Raw genomic sequence first — 16668 nt, forward strand, 5'->3', positions numbered from 1 at the left:
TTAATAAAGTATTGAATTCCAACAGACATAAGGCAAGAACAAAGAAGTCAACGAATAACCAGAAAACATGTGATAAGAAGACAACTATATTTGAACTCAACCCAGAGCTTCTATAGAATGGGTTCGGATGATTTGTATGATTATATCCTTAGAGGGCGTGGTGTTTTCTTTCATGTCTGATCTGACCAGCTACAAATAAAAATAACTTCCATAACAAAGGTACGGGTCGAGATTTAGATCTTCGAGGAAATGAGAAGTACATATATCTATGGGTCGAGCTATCGAATCAAAAGTTTTCTAAGCTACGACTTGGTTCAAATCGTCACCTACATCTTTTTTCTCTGTTGTCCAATGGGAGAGATTCTTTTTAACTCCCTCAAATCAATAGCACTAGAGAATCAAGATCTATCATATTGGAAGATTTTGGCAGGTGAGGGGAGGCATTAAATAACAAAATCACGCACGGTTACAAGTAGGATTATTGTGGAACAAATGATAAATACTACATGAGGGGGGATTTTTTTTTATAAAGAAAAGAAAACTACAACACTCTAGTCTACTATCAGATCCGGCTATTAGCAATCCAAAAGGCAAAAATGAAAGGGATGTCTTACTTTTAATAGCATTTTCGCCCTTGGCAATTATATATAGACTACCAGATTTTCCCAAGAAATAGAGCTAATAAAGTAAATAAACTTATGGCTATTATGGTACCAAAAAGTAGGACCTGTGATTCCAATTTTACGCTGTTTTATCTTCTTCTAGATCACCAACTGGATTGTCGCTTCCACGCAACGGTTTAACATCTGGTACAGTCCGAACATCCTTTGAAGGTGAGGAGATTGGAGATGGTCTTATGAGTGTTAGATTTGTGTCATCCTTGTCGAACTCTTCGTGTGCGTCTTCAGAGTATGCATACCTGAGAAACATAGAGGATGAGATGATATAGACTGGTAGAGAGGGGCGGGTAGAGAAACTGTGTGTCGAAATTTACCGCATTGAGTTTTGAGAGGGAGCCCAGAGAGCACAGATGACACACAGTAGAGAAAATGATAAGATTTGCCAGAAGGCAGGAATAATCCATGCATTTTGCCACTGCTCATTGTAAATGTCATTTGATTTGAAGTAAAGCTGCAAGAATACATTTAAGAAAATGCAGTCAGCATGTTTGGGACGAAGTTACGAAAAACGACAGTGACTGTTCACATGAACCTGCTGCAGTTGCAAGTAAGTTTCCATTTCTTTAAAAAAACTATGCATGAATGGCCCATATCAAACGTGTTTTTAACATGATAGGAACACGTCTTCGTGTGCAAATTACCTCATAACACATCCAGCCCACCGATACAATAACAGTTACCGCCAATGCGTTTGTGAATTTTCTGTAAATGTCCAATTTAGTCGTCAACCTTCTAGCCTGTGATATCGATAACAATGGAGGAAAAAGCCAGGTAGTAGAAGTTATAACACAATAAATGAAAAAGAAATTTACATCATTAGCATAAAATGAGAAGGTAAAAGATAATATTAGACTTGGGCAGGAATATCGGCAAGAGCAAGCATAATTTTTGCAGAAAATTGCAGCAAATGATATCACTTCCACTGAATCTATGTTTCAATTAGAAGCTCAACGTCTAACGCCGTGCTTTCCTTGATACCAACCTACTTCATCGAACTATATTTCGATTAAAACCAGATTAATTTCTCAGTATTCTTCAGAAAACCATTTGCCAGGAGGAACTTAATCTTAAAATATTTAAACTACAAAAAAAAAAAAAAAAAAAAAAAAAAAAAAACAGGAGTACAAATAAAAAATAAGTGCTACGAACAAACCGGCTACCTGAAGCTTGCTTAACGTTGCGGAGAGGGAGGTAAATATCCAAAGAATGAAGAAAGCATCCAAGATTGCCACGGGTAGAACCAAGAAAAGTCTTGCTTTTCCTGAAAGATCACTTACAGCACCCACATTCTCAACCAATTCAAGAACTTCAGATGCCAGAAAGAAGGTTAATCCAAGCATGAGAACTTTTGATGTCAGTCCACCCAGAGTTGGTCTAACAACACCATAACCCATCGAAACCATCAAAAGTATCAGACGTGCAATTGTACGCTTAACAACTCCAAAGGTGACAGCCCACATAGTTATCCCTGTTGGTCTTATCCCAGTTTGGTTGAATTCAGCAAACTCAAAATACCACATAGCCATCTCAAACATCCCCAACGTTATAACAACCGTAATGCAGTTCTGCAATGGAAAAACTTCTTTCCAGAATCTTGCATACTGTGAGAACCAAAAGATTCCAAGCAACACATAAGCAAAAGACATATACAAATAAAACTTCATCAAAGGCGCCATTCTACCCGGTAGGTATCCAGAAGGATTTTTCCATATAGTTTTCCCCTCGACAACCACATTTTGAAGCTTTGGATCACAATGGATGAAATACAAGTTATACATCCCCGTTTTAGTAATCTGAATCGATTTTGTCGCCAGGGTTGCAACTTGCTCATCTTTGTTGAAAGAGACTCCATAAACTTGAGGCCAACCAGAATTCTTCGAGGACGGCCTGTAAATAACTTCACCTTCTGAACAAACACCAAGTTTAGCAAGATCTACAGTACAACAGATTGCCCTTTGGCCACCATAGGCTGAGCCACCAACCATCTCTCTATCTTCCACCTCAAAAACTATTGCATGCAATGGCCCAGAGCTGAAGTTGGAGAACTCCTCTGGTCTCCGAAATGTAATTTTTTCGAAGCTGGTTTGACAGTACACTATAGAATAAGGTAACTATCACAACAAAGACAGAATAAGAGATATACTGACTCCACAGAAGTTAAACCTAGATAGATAAATCCTAACATTCAAACAAGCTATCGAGACTTCCCCAAAATTCTAGCTAACAGTAAGCCCAAAGCGAATTGATAGCAAGCAAGCAACATTAACACGCTTTCGTTAATGACACATAACAAAATTCATACGAAAATGGAAACCAAAATCACATAAAATTGCAAAACAATCCAGCCTAATCTCGAATTAACTCATCGTTTCCGCCATTCATTGAAACAGAACCGACAAACAACGAACACATCGACAACCACATAAACGGATCAGAAAACACATACCGAATGTAGGAATCAGCATTGGTAGAAGAATCCGCATCGGCACCGTTCCGGTCAGCGTTAGAGGAGCGAATTCCCTCGCTACCTCCATGGACGACAAACGCATTGCCTTTGTTAACGAATATCTCACCAGAATAGTGGTGGACTGAGGCGTGAATGCACAGGGACCAAGCACATAGTAGCAGAGTGAAGGAAAACAGTACCCGTTTAGAAGAAATGCAAGACAAAGACATGGATTACACAGCCGGAGCTTCCAAGAGAAAGAAGATTCAGAGCAGCAAAAGCTTGGATCTGCAGAATTCTTGCTTGCTTTGCTTGACCGCCAGAGAGCGAGAGAGAGAGAGAGAGAGAGCGCGAGATCTGTGACTGAGTGTGAGCTTCGACGCGAATTAAATTAAAATTCGATAAATGGAGTTCGAGCTAAACTAAAAAGAAATTATGTAATTTTGTTTTTTTTTTATTCGGAGGGACACGTGTGGGTTTTTGGACGGCTTGATTTATTTGGGTCTTTGCCTTTTGAGCCGTTGGATTTATTCCGCTTCACTGTCGGTGTATGGCTATAAATAACAATAGATTGAGAATTTGGGCTCATTAAATTAAAAAGCTCCTTTTACTTTCCTGAGGAATAATTTTTTTTCTTTTATTTTAATAAAATGTAAATTAGTAAATTTTGAGACTTTAATGTAATATTTAAACTAAATATTATGTCGGTATATTTTTTTAACCATTATGTTATAATATTAAATTTTGAATTTTTAAAAATTATATTATATATATGTGCATATGAAATTTATTAATTTATTGAGATTTTTTTTATATATAAAAATTATATTGAAAAATACAAATTTTTATCATAATTATTTTTTTTAAGAATAATAAACCGAAAAAAAAAAATTATGCATGAAGAGCTGATATCTACAATTTCTCCAATTTCCCGCGAGAAATTTCCACAAAAATAAATAGAGATTTTATGGGATGAGAAATGAAATAGGTGGAGGTGGTGGGGAGGCGAACATTTCTTTAGAAGGGTGTAGACACTTCTCCTAAACATACGTTTTTTTAAAACCGTGAGACTGACGACAATACATAACGAGTTAAAATAGACAATATCTACTGGCAGTGAACTTGAGCTGTTACATTTGGTATCAAAGCTGAACACTGGGCGGCCTACCAGCGAAGACACTGTACCTTCTAAAGGGTGGATTATGAGATCCTATGTGGAGACGAGGATGAAAAACATTTTTTATAAGGGTGTGAAAGCTTCTCTCTAACATGCCCGTTTTAAAATCGTGAGGCTGATGGTGATACGTAACGGACTAAAACGAACAATATCTATTAGCGGTGGACTTGAGCTGTTACAGTGCTCCAAGATATTAGAAAATCTAGATTTCCGTGATTAACCCCTCCGCAGACTAGAAATCCAATGCCATTCTCACCGTACAGGAAAAAGTATTCAACAAAAACCTCAAGAGAGTGAAAATTCAATGCCAACCCCCACAAATCGTGCTCGTGCTCCTCTCAAGGTCTAGCTCCGAGAGACATCAAAGATTGTTCTTATTAAAAGCTCGCTCAAAGGTTCAAACACACGACGTCCAAGTACATGTACCGACCCAAAAGCACAATAAAAAGGAAGCCTCCATAACTCAAGAACCCGGGTCGGGGTTGGATTAAGAGGAAACGTTTTTTATTTATCGAATAAAACATTACACGAGAAATCGAAGGTCGACAATATAATGTTTAGATACTATGGCCACAAAAATAGGCTCTCAATTGTTCATAAAAAACCAACATATGATCAAATTAACTTACTGGGCAATGAGCGAGCAGCTGTTGAACTTGAAGAACTTGCAAACAAGAAAGCTAACAAATCCAAGATTATGAACACAGCTATTAGTCCAGATCAAGGAACTCAAGTCTTTTCCTGATTGTCCCTTTAAGATCTGTAGCCTCTCTCTCTGCTTTTTGAGCCTGCAATAACAGTTTCTCGTTTGTAAATACCAAAAAGTTTTACATGCAACGGGTAAGCAAAAAGGGTTCGGCGTGGCATGAGCATGCGGCTACGGGCAACATGTTCTGGATGAGCATGACCGTGACACTATGCACACAGAACACTAATCTTTAGACATCAGCAAAAAGGGATTGGCGTGGCATGGGCATGTGGCCACGGGCAACACACCCTGGATGAGCATGACCGTGACACTATGTACTACCACGGGCAACACGCCCTGGAATGACCATGACACTATGCACATAGAACACTAATCTTCAGACATAAGCCAAAAGGGTTCGGTGTGGCATGGACATGCGGCCATGGGTAACACGCCCTGGATGAGCATGACCGTGACACTATACACACAGAACACTAATCTTCAGACATAAGCAAAAAGGGTTCGGTGTGGCATGGGCATACGGGCCACGGGCAACATGCCTTGGATGAGCATGACCGTGACACTATGCACACAGAACACTAATTTCAGACATAAGCAAAAAAGGTTCAGTGTGGCATGGGCATGCGGCCACGGGCAACACGCCCTGGATGAGCATGAGCGTGACACTGTGCACATAGAACACTAATCTTCAGACATAAGCAAAAAGGGTTTGGCGTGGCAAGGGCATGCGGCCACAGGAAACATGCCCTGGATGGGCATGACCGTGACACTATGCACACAGAACACTAATCTTTAGACATAAGCAAAAAGGGTTTGGCATGGCATGGGCATGCGGCCACGGGCAACACACTCTGGATAAGCATGACTATGACACTATGCACACAAAACACTAATCTTCAGACATAAGCAAAAAAGGTTTGGCGTAGCATGGGCATGCGGCCACAGACAACACGCCCTGGACAAGCATGACCATGACACTAAGCACACCGAACACTAATCTTCAGACATAAGCAAAAAGGGTTTGGCGTGGCATGGGACACTAATCTTTAGACATAAGCAAAAAGGGTTCGGCGTGGCATGGGCATACAGCCACGGGCAACACACCTTGGATGAGCATAACCGTGATACTAAGCGCACCAAACACTAATCTTCAGACATAAGCAAATCTATGTCGTGTTCTTCCAATAAATGTGGAAACATTTAAGAAATCCAATGGGCGAGTCAACATCACTTACCCTTTTAATCTCCACAGCAGAGACATGAGTCATGTGTGGAGGGAGCTCCTCTTTCTCCATGTTCTATAAAGCCCAAAACAAAAATTTTAAGAGGGTTGGACAGCTAACAGACAAATAACGAAGACAAACAAGTGAATCTCTAAGATTTTGTCCTACCAGCTCGCCCAGTAAAACGACGTTTTCGCCTCGAATTACATAGAGACCTAAAGGAATATCGCTGTAAAGATCACCAACAATCACTCTTTCACATGATCCTTCAAGAACAGCATTTGCTGAAACATAGAAACAATTAGTTCTCCACGCGAATGTTAAAACCGTATAAAATTTCAGGAAGAACTATACCAAATTGATCGAATGACCGGAGGATTCCTAATAGCTTTCGACCATCTCGAAGTAGTACAAGAACCTTCTCTATAGAACGAAACGATCATTAGAACCGCAATTCTAGCAAATAGCAACACTAGCTTTTTAATCCTTCTCTAAACAATTTAAAGAATGCAGACATGCTGAACAATGATTTAGAAGGTAGCTGTGAAACAGCCTTTTAGCATTTGGCACAGGGAAGACCAGTGCTCATGTCAAATCAAAGTTGAAACAAAGGGTTTCAAGGCAGAGCTATATAATTGCTTATGGGGATAGGTGAGTGAAGAGAGTGTAAGATCCCACATCGATTGGAGAGGGGAACGAGTGCCAACGAGGACACTAGACTGTAAGGGAGGTGAGATTGTGAGATCCCACATTCATTGGAGAGGGGAACGAGTGCCAGCGAGGACACTGGGCTCCGAAGGGGGTGGATTGTGAGATCCCACGTTGGTTGGAGAAGGGAATGAGTGCCAAAGAAGACACTAGGCCACGAAGGGGGTGGGTTGTAGATCCCACATCTGTTGGAGAGAGGAACGAAACATTCTTTATAAGGGTGTGGAAACCTCTCCCGAGTAGACACGTTTTAAAAACCTTGAAGGGAAGCCTAAAAAGAAAAGTCCAAAAAAGACAATATCTACTAGCGGTGGGTTTGGACTGTTACGCTGAGTCTTTCACCCGGAGACTCACCATGGCAAGCTCTTCAAAAAGGTGGGTAAAATTTCACAGAGGTTCGATAATCTCTTGAAAAGAAAAGGGAATCAAAGGCATTCACCAAACAAAACACAAATGTTTGCTAAAACCACTACAACAAAGTGCATTTGATTCAAATATCTTCATTTACATTACTAAACAGTTAGCCAGAAAGGATAAATGGATGCTCATTCATGTGTCTAAATAGGCTTCATTGGGTGAAAGGTTTTTGAATGAAAGAGCTGCAATACATAACAATTTGATACTCTCAAACCCCATGATGATCAAGAGATAGATATCACATTACACAAAAGAGGCAAAACCCATGAAGCAAGTGATATCAAATTTCAAAACTAAAAAGGAAAATGAGTATTAATTTGTATGAATCAAAAGAGAAGCAACATACTGTCAAGGTAATTGGCAAGAGAAGTTGAAAGGTAAATATCTTCCGCGCTTGCCCAAGACATCGACGACGTTTAACACTTATCTCCAAACCAAATAAATGGGCATTGCCTGCTTAGATTCCTATCCAATTCTCAACCAATCGCTCAAAATCCCTTTCACAATTTCCTCAAATAATCTGTCTTCACCATCCACAAATCCTTCGAAACTAAGAACAAACGATTCGAAACGAATCGAAAAGGGGAAAGAAAGGCAAGGGTTCAATTTCTACGAAGAGAGCGAAGATGAAATTGGGGGAACAAAAGGGCTTCGTGAGAGACAGACTTAAACGTGGCGGAAGCCCGGAAGAGATTCAACTCCGGCTGCAGTGTTGGTCTGGATTTGGTTTGGTACTTCATCTTATGCTCCTTCGGATATGTAGGGCTTTATTATTTAATAATTAATTTTCAAGGCAAATTGGATTGAGAAATTATGATATAATTTTTAGTGTAAGATTATGGGGTTAGAAAATTGGTTTCCATTTAGATTTTTATGACTTATAAATCTAAGTTATTTTTGTGAAAAAATGCAACGGAAAGCTTCACTCCCGAACATGTCCCTCCTCTTTCACGATAAACAAAGCAGCTTCTCTCTTCTTTTGTATAGTTGAGTCAATTAAATCCTCTTCTCGTCGCATTGCTTACTTCGCTCCTTCACCTTTTTATGAATAGGACGAAAAGAGAAATTCAAGCCAAAACGAGTACAACTCCGAAACTTTACGTGAGAGTAAATTAATGAAGTTCTTCTTTTTAAAGTTGAGCTGTTTCATAGTGTCTAGAATCAAACTTAACTGCTCAATCACCTAGTTATTCTCGAACGGTAAACTCTTGATCTGATCTCGTATGAGATTTGTCACCATAAACATAACTTAATGTTAATATTATCGACCAAGAGATCGCAAAAATTGGGGGAAAAGATGGGAGGAAAACGGAGCCCAACAACAATGTCTTGGTAACTTTAGAACAATACAAAATGTTATTTGCCTCAAATATGTTACAAAGAGAGACCCCAACATTAAAGAAGGAGAAGAATTATATGGTAAAATAAAGTGAAAAATGTAAAGCTCTGTCATCATAGAATCTCTTTTGACGATGTATCATAACATGAGTTGCACTGTTTTCGTAACATACAACCATGAAAAAAAAGGAGTAATCAGCACCGTCGATCAGATCTATATTTTTGCTGTGACGAACAACATCTCAACTGTTGGATCCATATCATCAAATCAAAGGGTGGAGTTTGAATATCTGGAAAAGTCATTTTTGGAGATGGAATTTGAAGATCAGTCATTGCCATGTTAAAATGAACCATACTGAAAAAGTGAGATCAGAAAAGGTGTTACCTTGTTCAAATCAGTTGGATGGGGAATTGGTTAGAAAAGGAGATGGAATTATATCTCAAGAACAATATCTGCAATTTGCAAAACAAGAACTTTGTTAGAGAAAGCTAAAATTTTGTGATGTTTTTAGGATGGATTTATGAACAAGCTATGAACTTACACTCGGAATCAGTTTTGACCCATTTGGATCCATCTTTAGCATTTTTATGCTCTTCTTCTTCTGCTTCATTTCTGTTTTTTGGTGACTGTTTTTCCTCTATGTACCTCTTCAACGACGACGAAGATCGAGAAGCGTTTTGTGGGGCGATCTTCTTTTGGAGAATTGTTCTTAAGAGCTGCCATTGAAATGGAAAGATCATTAGATTCAAAAGCTGAAATTATGCAGCAAAAATCAGAGTTGAAGAAGCTGTTTTTTAGTTTGTTTTGTCATTACCTTTTCCATTCTTGACTCTTGTAGAGTCTCTCTCAAACTTGGTGGTGGTATAGGAGTGAAGCCATTTCTACAAACAAACAACTTTTTGAGCAGAAACGACACGGATTTCTTCCCGATCGCTTTCTTTTTACTATCGGCGCAAATGTCCTTACATTTGCCAATTATAAGACTAATGGTCCTTTCAATATCTTCATCTTTATCATCAGAATCACAGCTGAGGGGATTGCTGATTCTCCTGTCGACCTCCAAGCTTGAAGGGCAGTTGAGAAATCTATCCAATGGAAGATCTGCAACCTGCTTTTCGGGATTCGGTTTGCGAGATAAAAGCTTTGTCAACTCCTTCTGTAATTTACCAACTTCTTCAGGAGAGAAATCTATTATTTCTTCTGAAGAAGATGGATCCTCCTGTATGTCTTGTCTTCTCTCAGAATCATCTTTGATCTCATTGTTGCCAAAAGTTCCAATTGCAAGCAACCCATGAGGCCAATCGCTGAACTCTTCACGAGACTCCTGTTTTTTAAGCTCTGCAAATAGGGAGATGGAAAATCTTCAATTTATATTGAAGAAAGTATTCCTGTAATTTACAATACTTCACCATTTCAAAGATCCAGAAGAGAGAGAGAGAATAATTTCATGGTCCTATAAAGTAAGAATATATATATATATATTTTGAGTCCTGGGATCTGATTAGTGGTTGGTTTGCAGTCCTAAACTAAAGCTAATGAAAGTGGACAAAAAAGGAAATGTAAAACAATGGTAAATTTTGTACATTAAATATTTGTTTAAGGGTCAAGGGAACAAGGCACATGAACCCAAGTATTGAGGTTAGTGATTCAGGCTACCTTTTGAATCGTGTCCTCGTTTGCATTGGGATCTTGATCCAGCTAACTAAACTTCGGATCCAACCAAAAACCATTTCACTAAATCTATTTTCCACTGTTGTTCCTTCTCCAAGTTGATATCTTAAAACAATTAAACCATACAATCTCAACTTGAACGCGAAACAAGATTTAAGAACACATCTATATATACACACATCATTCATGCAAATGAACACTCTACATGCCAGTTTGAAAACAGAGAAAAAGAAGTTCATAGCATAGAGGAAAAAGTGGAGCAAAAAAGAGAAGAAAAAGCTTACGAGAAGTAGAGAATGTATTTGGGATTTTCTTCTCGTGTCTGCCATTTAGTTTAGTTTGCATCCAGCTGAAGAACTGCATTGAAGAAATGGAGAGAAAAAAAACAAATCAAGCTTCCATCAAACTACATTACAGAACATGAAGTGTAAATTTTGAGCTAAAAATTAAGCTCACCTTCATCTTCAACTAACGATACAATTTGAAGCTGTTTAGAAAAATTGGAGAGCGGTGAAGAAGATTATGGGGTGTTATGTACAAAACAGAGAAGTTCAGAACCAGATCTTTAAAAGCCAATGGCGAGTATTGGGATGATCAAAACAAGTGAAGAGTTTTGACAAATTTGATGCTGAAGCTTTCTCAATCACAGCAAGTTATAATGGTTCAAGTTCCCAAACAGTGGCCTCTCAGTTCTCACTCTAAACTCTCCTTCTCCTTCTCCTCCTGAAAGATGTTGCTGGATTCTTCCTCTTATACACCTCCAAATGCACATACACCACTAGCATGAAAAACATTCTCTATAAAATTGAATAATTTAATTCCTGTAATTTAATAAGACTACAAAAGGAGGATTCTGCGGGTTCAATTCTGGAACATCCTCTATACAACCGACCGTGTCAAAATCTTGTCCGTCAGATCTTGAGATGCAAATCTACGACAACTGCTAAATAGAAAAGGTGGAGTTGATCCCCATACATCTTTAATCTAATGGTAATTAGAATTACACGGCATTCACTGTTCACAGCGAGAGTTTTTACTGTACAGTGTAGTCAATTTAAAACATTACTCCTTTCCAGATATGCTTTTACCATTCGATATAATTTCGTCACATCATACGACATTGATACAGGAATAAAAACGCATGCATGCAAGTATATCAATATAAAATCAATGCTCGATAATTTTAATGAGTTGCAGATAGCAAAACAATATAGATCAATACTTTGATCTAATTAATAATTTTATTTAGGTGTATAAACTTATAATTCATATCTACATTATGATATACGGGATCAAATTTTTTAGAAAACTCTCCAACACTTCTAGTTGGATAATGCCAAAAAGCTAACCCAATTCAAAGGAGAATATGTACAATTTTACAATAATTTTTTTAAGAAAACCACGTCTCGGGAGTCGGGGCCCTACCACCATTTATCCACCGACACCTATGTCCACGCCAAGCCCAAATCATAATAATAATTACTATTATTATCATGTAAATAGATAAGACATAACTATCCTTTCATAAATGGATGGTTTAACCTCAATTTTGCAGGATTGAATTAAATACAATACGTAAATATACTAATAATCATGTAAATATACCAATAATCATGCAACTCCCAACCTAGCTTCCAGTGATTTATACTTTCACCAAGACCTATCGAATTAAAATGAAATAAAGAAAAAGAAAAGAATACTGTGGATTAAAATCTAAAATTATTAAGCCAACTCACTTTAAAATGGGAATAAATAATATATCTTTTTAAAAACAAAATAAATATTATACTCTTAAACTTCGAAAAATCTAAACTATTAGACAATCTTTAAACTCACTCAAAAGATAAGATTTTGCATGTCAATAGATATGGTAGACGTGGCACCGATATAGTTCACGACTTTATCCTTTCAATAATTCCTTCTATTTCAAACCAGATAGAATAATTGAAAACTTTAAAACTTTAAACAAATTTTATAAACAGACTATTAAATTTTTTTAAAAATCAAATCACAAAACAATTTAAAAAAATAAAAATAAAAGAACACCCAAATAATTCCTAAAATAGATTGAAAATTAAGGATTCATAATAAAATTAGATAAACCAGAAAAAAGTACAATTTGTATCTCGTTTTTACCTTCTTGATTTGAGTCTTGATATGCCACAGTAAAAGTCTAACAAGATCTATTAGAAATTCAAATCCTGTCTTCTAATTACGTTTATCTATTAAAAAAAAAGTGGGTAATTTATAAAAAAAACTCATAGTTGGAATTTGAAAACTTGTACCGAGAAATTAATAATATTACATTGTCGACCATTTTTCTAAGAAATCATAAATACCCCATTCTGATGGCTCATGGAGAAACAATTATAGCAAATTTTCTGAACTGGAAAAAATTGAAGACTTCCTCATATGGAAACAGCCAAAAATTTCGAGCCAAGGAAATTCCTCGAACTAGGGTTCATCTCGAAGTTTGCATCTTCGAAATTCATTATATTTGGATCTTCTATTTGTATTTTTATTTTGCTTTCTTATAGTTTTAATATTCTTTTTTAGTGGCTTAAAAGAATTATGTATCTTTACTATATTTTATTCATTAATCATTTTAATAAAAGATATCCATATCAAATTTCTATTATTATTCATTGAAAAATTAAGGACACTACAGAAGCCATAAAGCTTCTTCTTATAAGTGCATAAACACAAGGCACAAGCCATAGGCTAAGGGCTTCTAATAAGAAAGAAAAGGAAAAGGCTTCGGAGCTGAAAGCTTCGGCCTAGTTCAGCTTTAAGAAACATGATATCCTTTTAGGAACATGCTTACTAAATAAAGCACCATTACATGGAGGAACACACGGCTCCTGGAGTTGCTCCTTAAGTTATTGTTTTACCAAATTCACAAATTTTTCAACGGTTACCCCAAACCAATTACTTATGAATCCTAATCCAAAAAGACCCTATGAAAGGAACTCTTTATAGATTTTCGCAACATAATAAATAATGTAAGAACTCCTATCCTCATAAATAGAATGTGGGTTCTCCTTTCTCGATCTATTCCCATTATTTTCCATAAACAATCCTAATACACTATTTATGTCATGTGAACCGTAATTGTCCACGCCCATATTGGAGTGATTGATTGTATCTTCTAAACTTCTATTGTATATAACAAGTTACACAATAAGATCAAATTCTTATACATTCAACATCAATCATTTTTTTAATATATTCACTAGCATGCATCTACCTTCACTATTCCACAAATATCTGTCTCTATTATATTTGATTGCCAAAATAACTAAAAAAATATCTTATATCCCAAGTAGGCAGTCATATTATGGTCCAAACTTATTCCCTTTTAAGTCTTTTATTATTCACATAATTTTTGTAGCCTACAACGTTAACTCATGATGGTTCAATCTATTGTAATATATCAAATTCATTGTACATTTTAATAGTGAAAATTAAAAGTATGCACAACTAGGGATGACAACAAAAACCCACGGGCCCACCTCAAATGGGGTAAGGGATCTCTGATTTGAATGGGTATGGAAGTCAAACTGGGATTTCTTTTCAAGTCCGAATCGGAGACGGAAAAGGTGTCCTTGCCCCATCCATGACACCGGACCCGCCCCAAGCCTCTTCTACTTCACAATGTCCAAGAGTTATGAAAGAGAATTTATTTAGGCTACTACTACTTTTGAGTGACTAGCTCTTTTGCACCATGGCGCCTATATGGCATGACTAGACATGATTATTCTAGTGCCAATATTCATGCATTTTTCTCTTACCCTTCAACTTCAATTTGAATCAAGTCTTTTTATTGATTAAGTTTCAACATCTTAATATAAATTACCTAGAGAAATGTGATATTTGGTTTGAATTATAGGACTCATGATGCACAACGCATGCACATCAATCAATATTGGAGACCTTTTAGTTTCTGACCCTCCGTTTTAGGCTTAGGGACTCCACATCTCTAAGGCTTTTAGGCAAAGATCTTCCTCTTTCCATGTAAAAATATATATAGGAATCATACCATAGGAATGCAACTAAAGTCCCTAGATAAAAGGAAGATCAAAGATATATAGATGTCATCAAAGATATATAGATAAGAGAAGACAGCATCTAAATCTTTTACATAAAATTAAAACTATGAGAGCTTATATTTAAAGTGAACATTATCGTATCGCTATATAATTATAGACATGTAAAATATCTATTATTTCTAACACCATATCACAATTCACCTTTAAACGACCCAAAAATTGATCCAGTTACTTCTGACACTATTATGCTCAAATTTCTGACCATATCCAGGCACTCGTACTATCAATCTTAATTGCAAGCTTTTGGTGGCAGGTCACATATAAATCTAATGACTTCAATATTTTAGCACAGCGCTAGAAATTATTCCAAATTAGAGAATGGGGTGAGATAAAATCACCCCAGTAAGTGGCCCCCCTTTGAAACTTTTTGGCCACGTATCACGACAAAGTTAATCACATAATGAATAATCCAACCGGGTGGGTTGAAATATTGAAGCTTTATTCCTTCCTCGGAGCTTTTGCTCCTTAAAAGAGGCCACAAACCAAGCCATCTCTCCACGTTCTTTTCAATAGAATAAGAAAGTAATACTAACCCCTTTGAATTCCAACCACAAGTTTTTCCTCTTAACATCATAGATTATTACCGTTGTCAATACCAATAATATCTTCCACTAAGGAAGAGGCTTAAAAAAATTATTCACACTATTGCTTAGTGTTTAGATACTTGGTTTAAATGGTTCTGTCGTGTCGCCATCAGGATGCAGAACACGAATACCCTCAACAAATAAAAGGCTTTGTATTTCGTACTGATTTTAAAATTAAATTTAAAAGAAAAAAAAAAAAGAAAAGAAAAAAAGACTTTAAGTCTTTAATGAACCACTGTAAACAGCTAAATAATCATCAATAATCTGTTGAAAATTCGAATCCTTATGTTGTAATGCTGTGTATGTCAACTTTAATTTATAAATGTACTACCACATAGTAAAGTTAATATATTAAAAAGGTTTCAAAATAGTGAAGGGGAAGCAAAACACAGCAAAGATAATTGAGATGACGAACTCCGTGACCAAACTGGTAAAAAAAATATCCGAAGCTTAAATATCTTTACATCATAATCGTCACTAGGTTCGTCATTTTAGTCTCATTCCTCAAAAGTTCCTCGAGATGCAGGGAAAAGGAAGAGAGGAAAAGAAAATCATGAAAGTGGAATAAAATATGAAGGGCGAAGAGTCAGAATAGAATCACTCCAACCAAGACAGCTTATTTTAAAAGAAAGATAAGAAACCATGTGAGGTGTGCATCTAGTAGATGTCTAGGGTTTACAAACCAAAACTAAAAAGAGAAATGATATGCTATGTTACTCAATTCTGGAAGGCAAATATTGCGGTTGGCAAGCATAAACTAAGACTTGGTATTGCGTGGACTTGTATCATCCGATGGTTTCGTTTGACTAGCTCGCTTTTCATTATATCTTCTTTTAATCAAATGGAAACTTCTAGCTATAATATCCACAAATACCTCAAGTATCCGGCAAGAGGCATAATAGAGTACATATCTCGACTCTGACCGTATGAATTATGAATGTATTATCTCATGAGCAGAGAATTGATTATTTGGAGAAAATTATTCAATAAAGCTACCACATTGTGCTGTTCTCCCTTTTTAAACCCTTAGAAACATGATCAACTTATGATCATTATTATTTTAATTTTCTCCTACATCCAAGGGTATAAAACCGTAAATCACATAATACCAGGCTACCAAAATAATTTATCCGGTTTTTGGTTGTGTACAAGGTCCTTGTATGTTTCTATATCATTCCTTGATAGGATTGACAATTTGTGATTTGGATTCTAGTTATGATCATCTTGAGGAAAGAGGTGATAGTAATGGCTAAAGGAACTAAATATTTTTTATGAGTCTCTATCAACTCCGACGACCAAAATAAAACTTTTTTAGTTTAACATGTGAAGTATGAATTCGAACCTTTAACTCTTAACTCTTAAGATCAAGAGTGTCTCACAAACTCTAAACTATAACTATGAGCTCAAATTCACATCAAAACAAGAATATTTGATGGAGGTTGAAATGTTAAAATGATTAGTACAAGAAATTGACGCCAGGTCATAGAAGAAGAGAAGAAACCGCCAGCGAAAAAAGATGTTCCAAGCATTAACATGATGGAGATTAATTATAAAAAATCCCGGGAGAAAAGTTAGTTGAAACCTAAATCCTATCAAATCAAACTG

General features: G+C 36.6%; 3 protein-coding genes across 4 annotated transcripts; all 3 read right to left on the reverse strand.

Moving 5' to 3' along the window:
• Positions 1-417: 417 nt before the first annotated feature.
• LOC111464258 (transmembrane protein 87B-like) lies at positions 418-3525 on the reverse strand. The gene is made up of 5 exons (XM_023108376.1): positions 3127-3525; positions 1841-2759; positions 1322-1417; positions 995-1131; positions 418-919 (listed from the first exon to the last, which is right to left on the reverse strand). The coding sequence occupies exons 1-5, from the start codon at positions 3354-3356 to the stop codon at positions 742-744; spliced, it is 1560 nt and encodes a 519-aa protein (XP_022964144.1). The 5' UTR covers positions 3357-3525; the 3' UTR covers positions 418-741.
• Positions 3526-4785: 1260 nt separating this feature from the next.
• LOC111464261 (sm-like protein LSM1B) lies at positions 4786-8126 on the reverse strand. 2 transcript variants are annotated; one of them, XM_023108381.1, is made up of 6 exons: positions 7707-8126; positions 6590-6658; positions 6404-6519; positions 6248-6310; positions 5002-5091; positions 4786-4926 (listed from the first exon to the last, which is right to left on the reverse strand). In XM_023108381.1, the coding sequence occupies exons 1-5, from the start codon at positions 7765-7767 to the stop codon at positions 5014-5016; spliced, it is 387 nt and encodes a 128-aa protein (XP_022964149.1). In that variant the 5' UTR covers positions 7768-8126; the 3' UTR covers positions 4786-4926; positions 5002-5013. The 2 variants fall into 2 exon arrangements, with proteins under 2 accessions (XP_022964149.1, XP_022964148.1); XM_023108380.1 differs by having other exon boundaries at positions 4786-5091.
• A 552-nt stretch (positions 8127-8678) lies between these two features.
• Positions 8679-12118, reverse strand: LOC111464259. The gene is made up of 6 exons (XM_023108377.1): positions 10827-12118; positions 10655-10727; positions 9514-10037; positions 9241-9415; positions 9084-9151; positions 8679-8988 (listed from the first exon to the last, which is right to left on the reverse strand). Exons 1-5 carry the CDS (start codon positions 10830-10832, stop codon positions 9132-9134), a joined length of 798 nt encoding a protein of 265 aa, XP_022964145.1. The 5' UTR covers positions 10833-12118; the 3' UTR covers positions 8679-8988; positions 9084-9131.
• Between the last annotated feature and the right edge of the window lie 4550 nt (positions 12119-16668).

Source organism: Cucurbita moschata, unplaced genomic scaffold, assembly GCF_002738365.1.
Source record: "Cucurbita moschata cultivar Rifu unplaced genomic scaffold, Cmos_1.0 Cmo_Scf00030, whole genome shotgun sequence".
Classification (NCBI taxonomy): domain Eukaryota; kingdom Viridiplantae; phylum Streptophyta; class Magnoliopsida; order Cucurbitales; family Cucurbitaceae; genus Cucurbita; species Cucurbita moschata.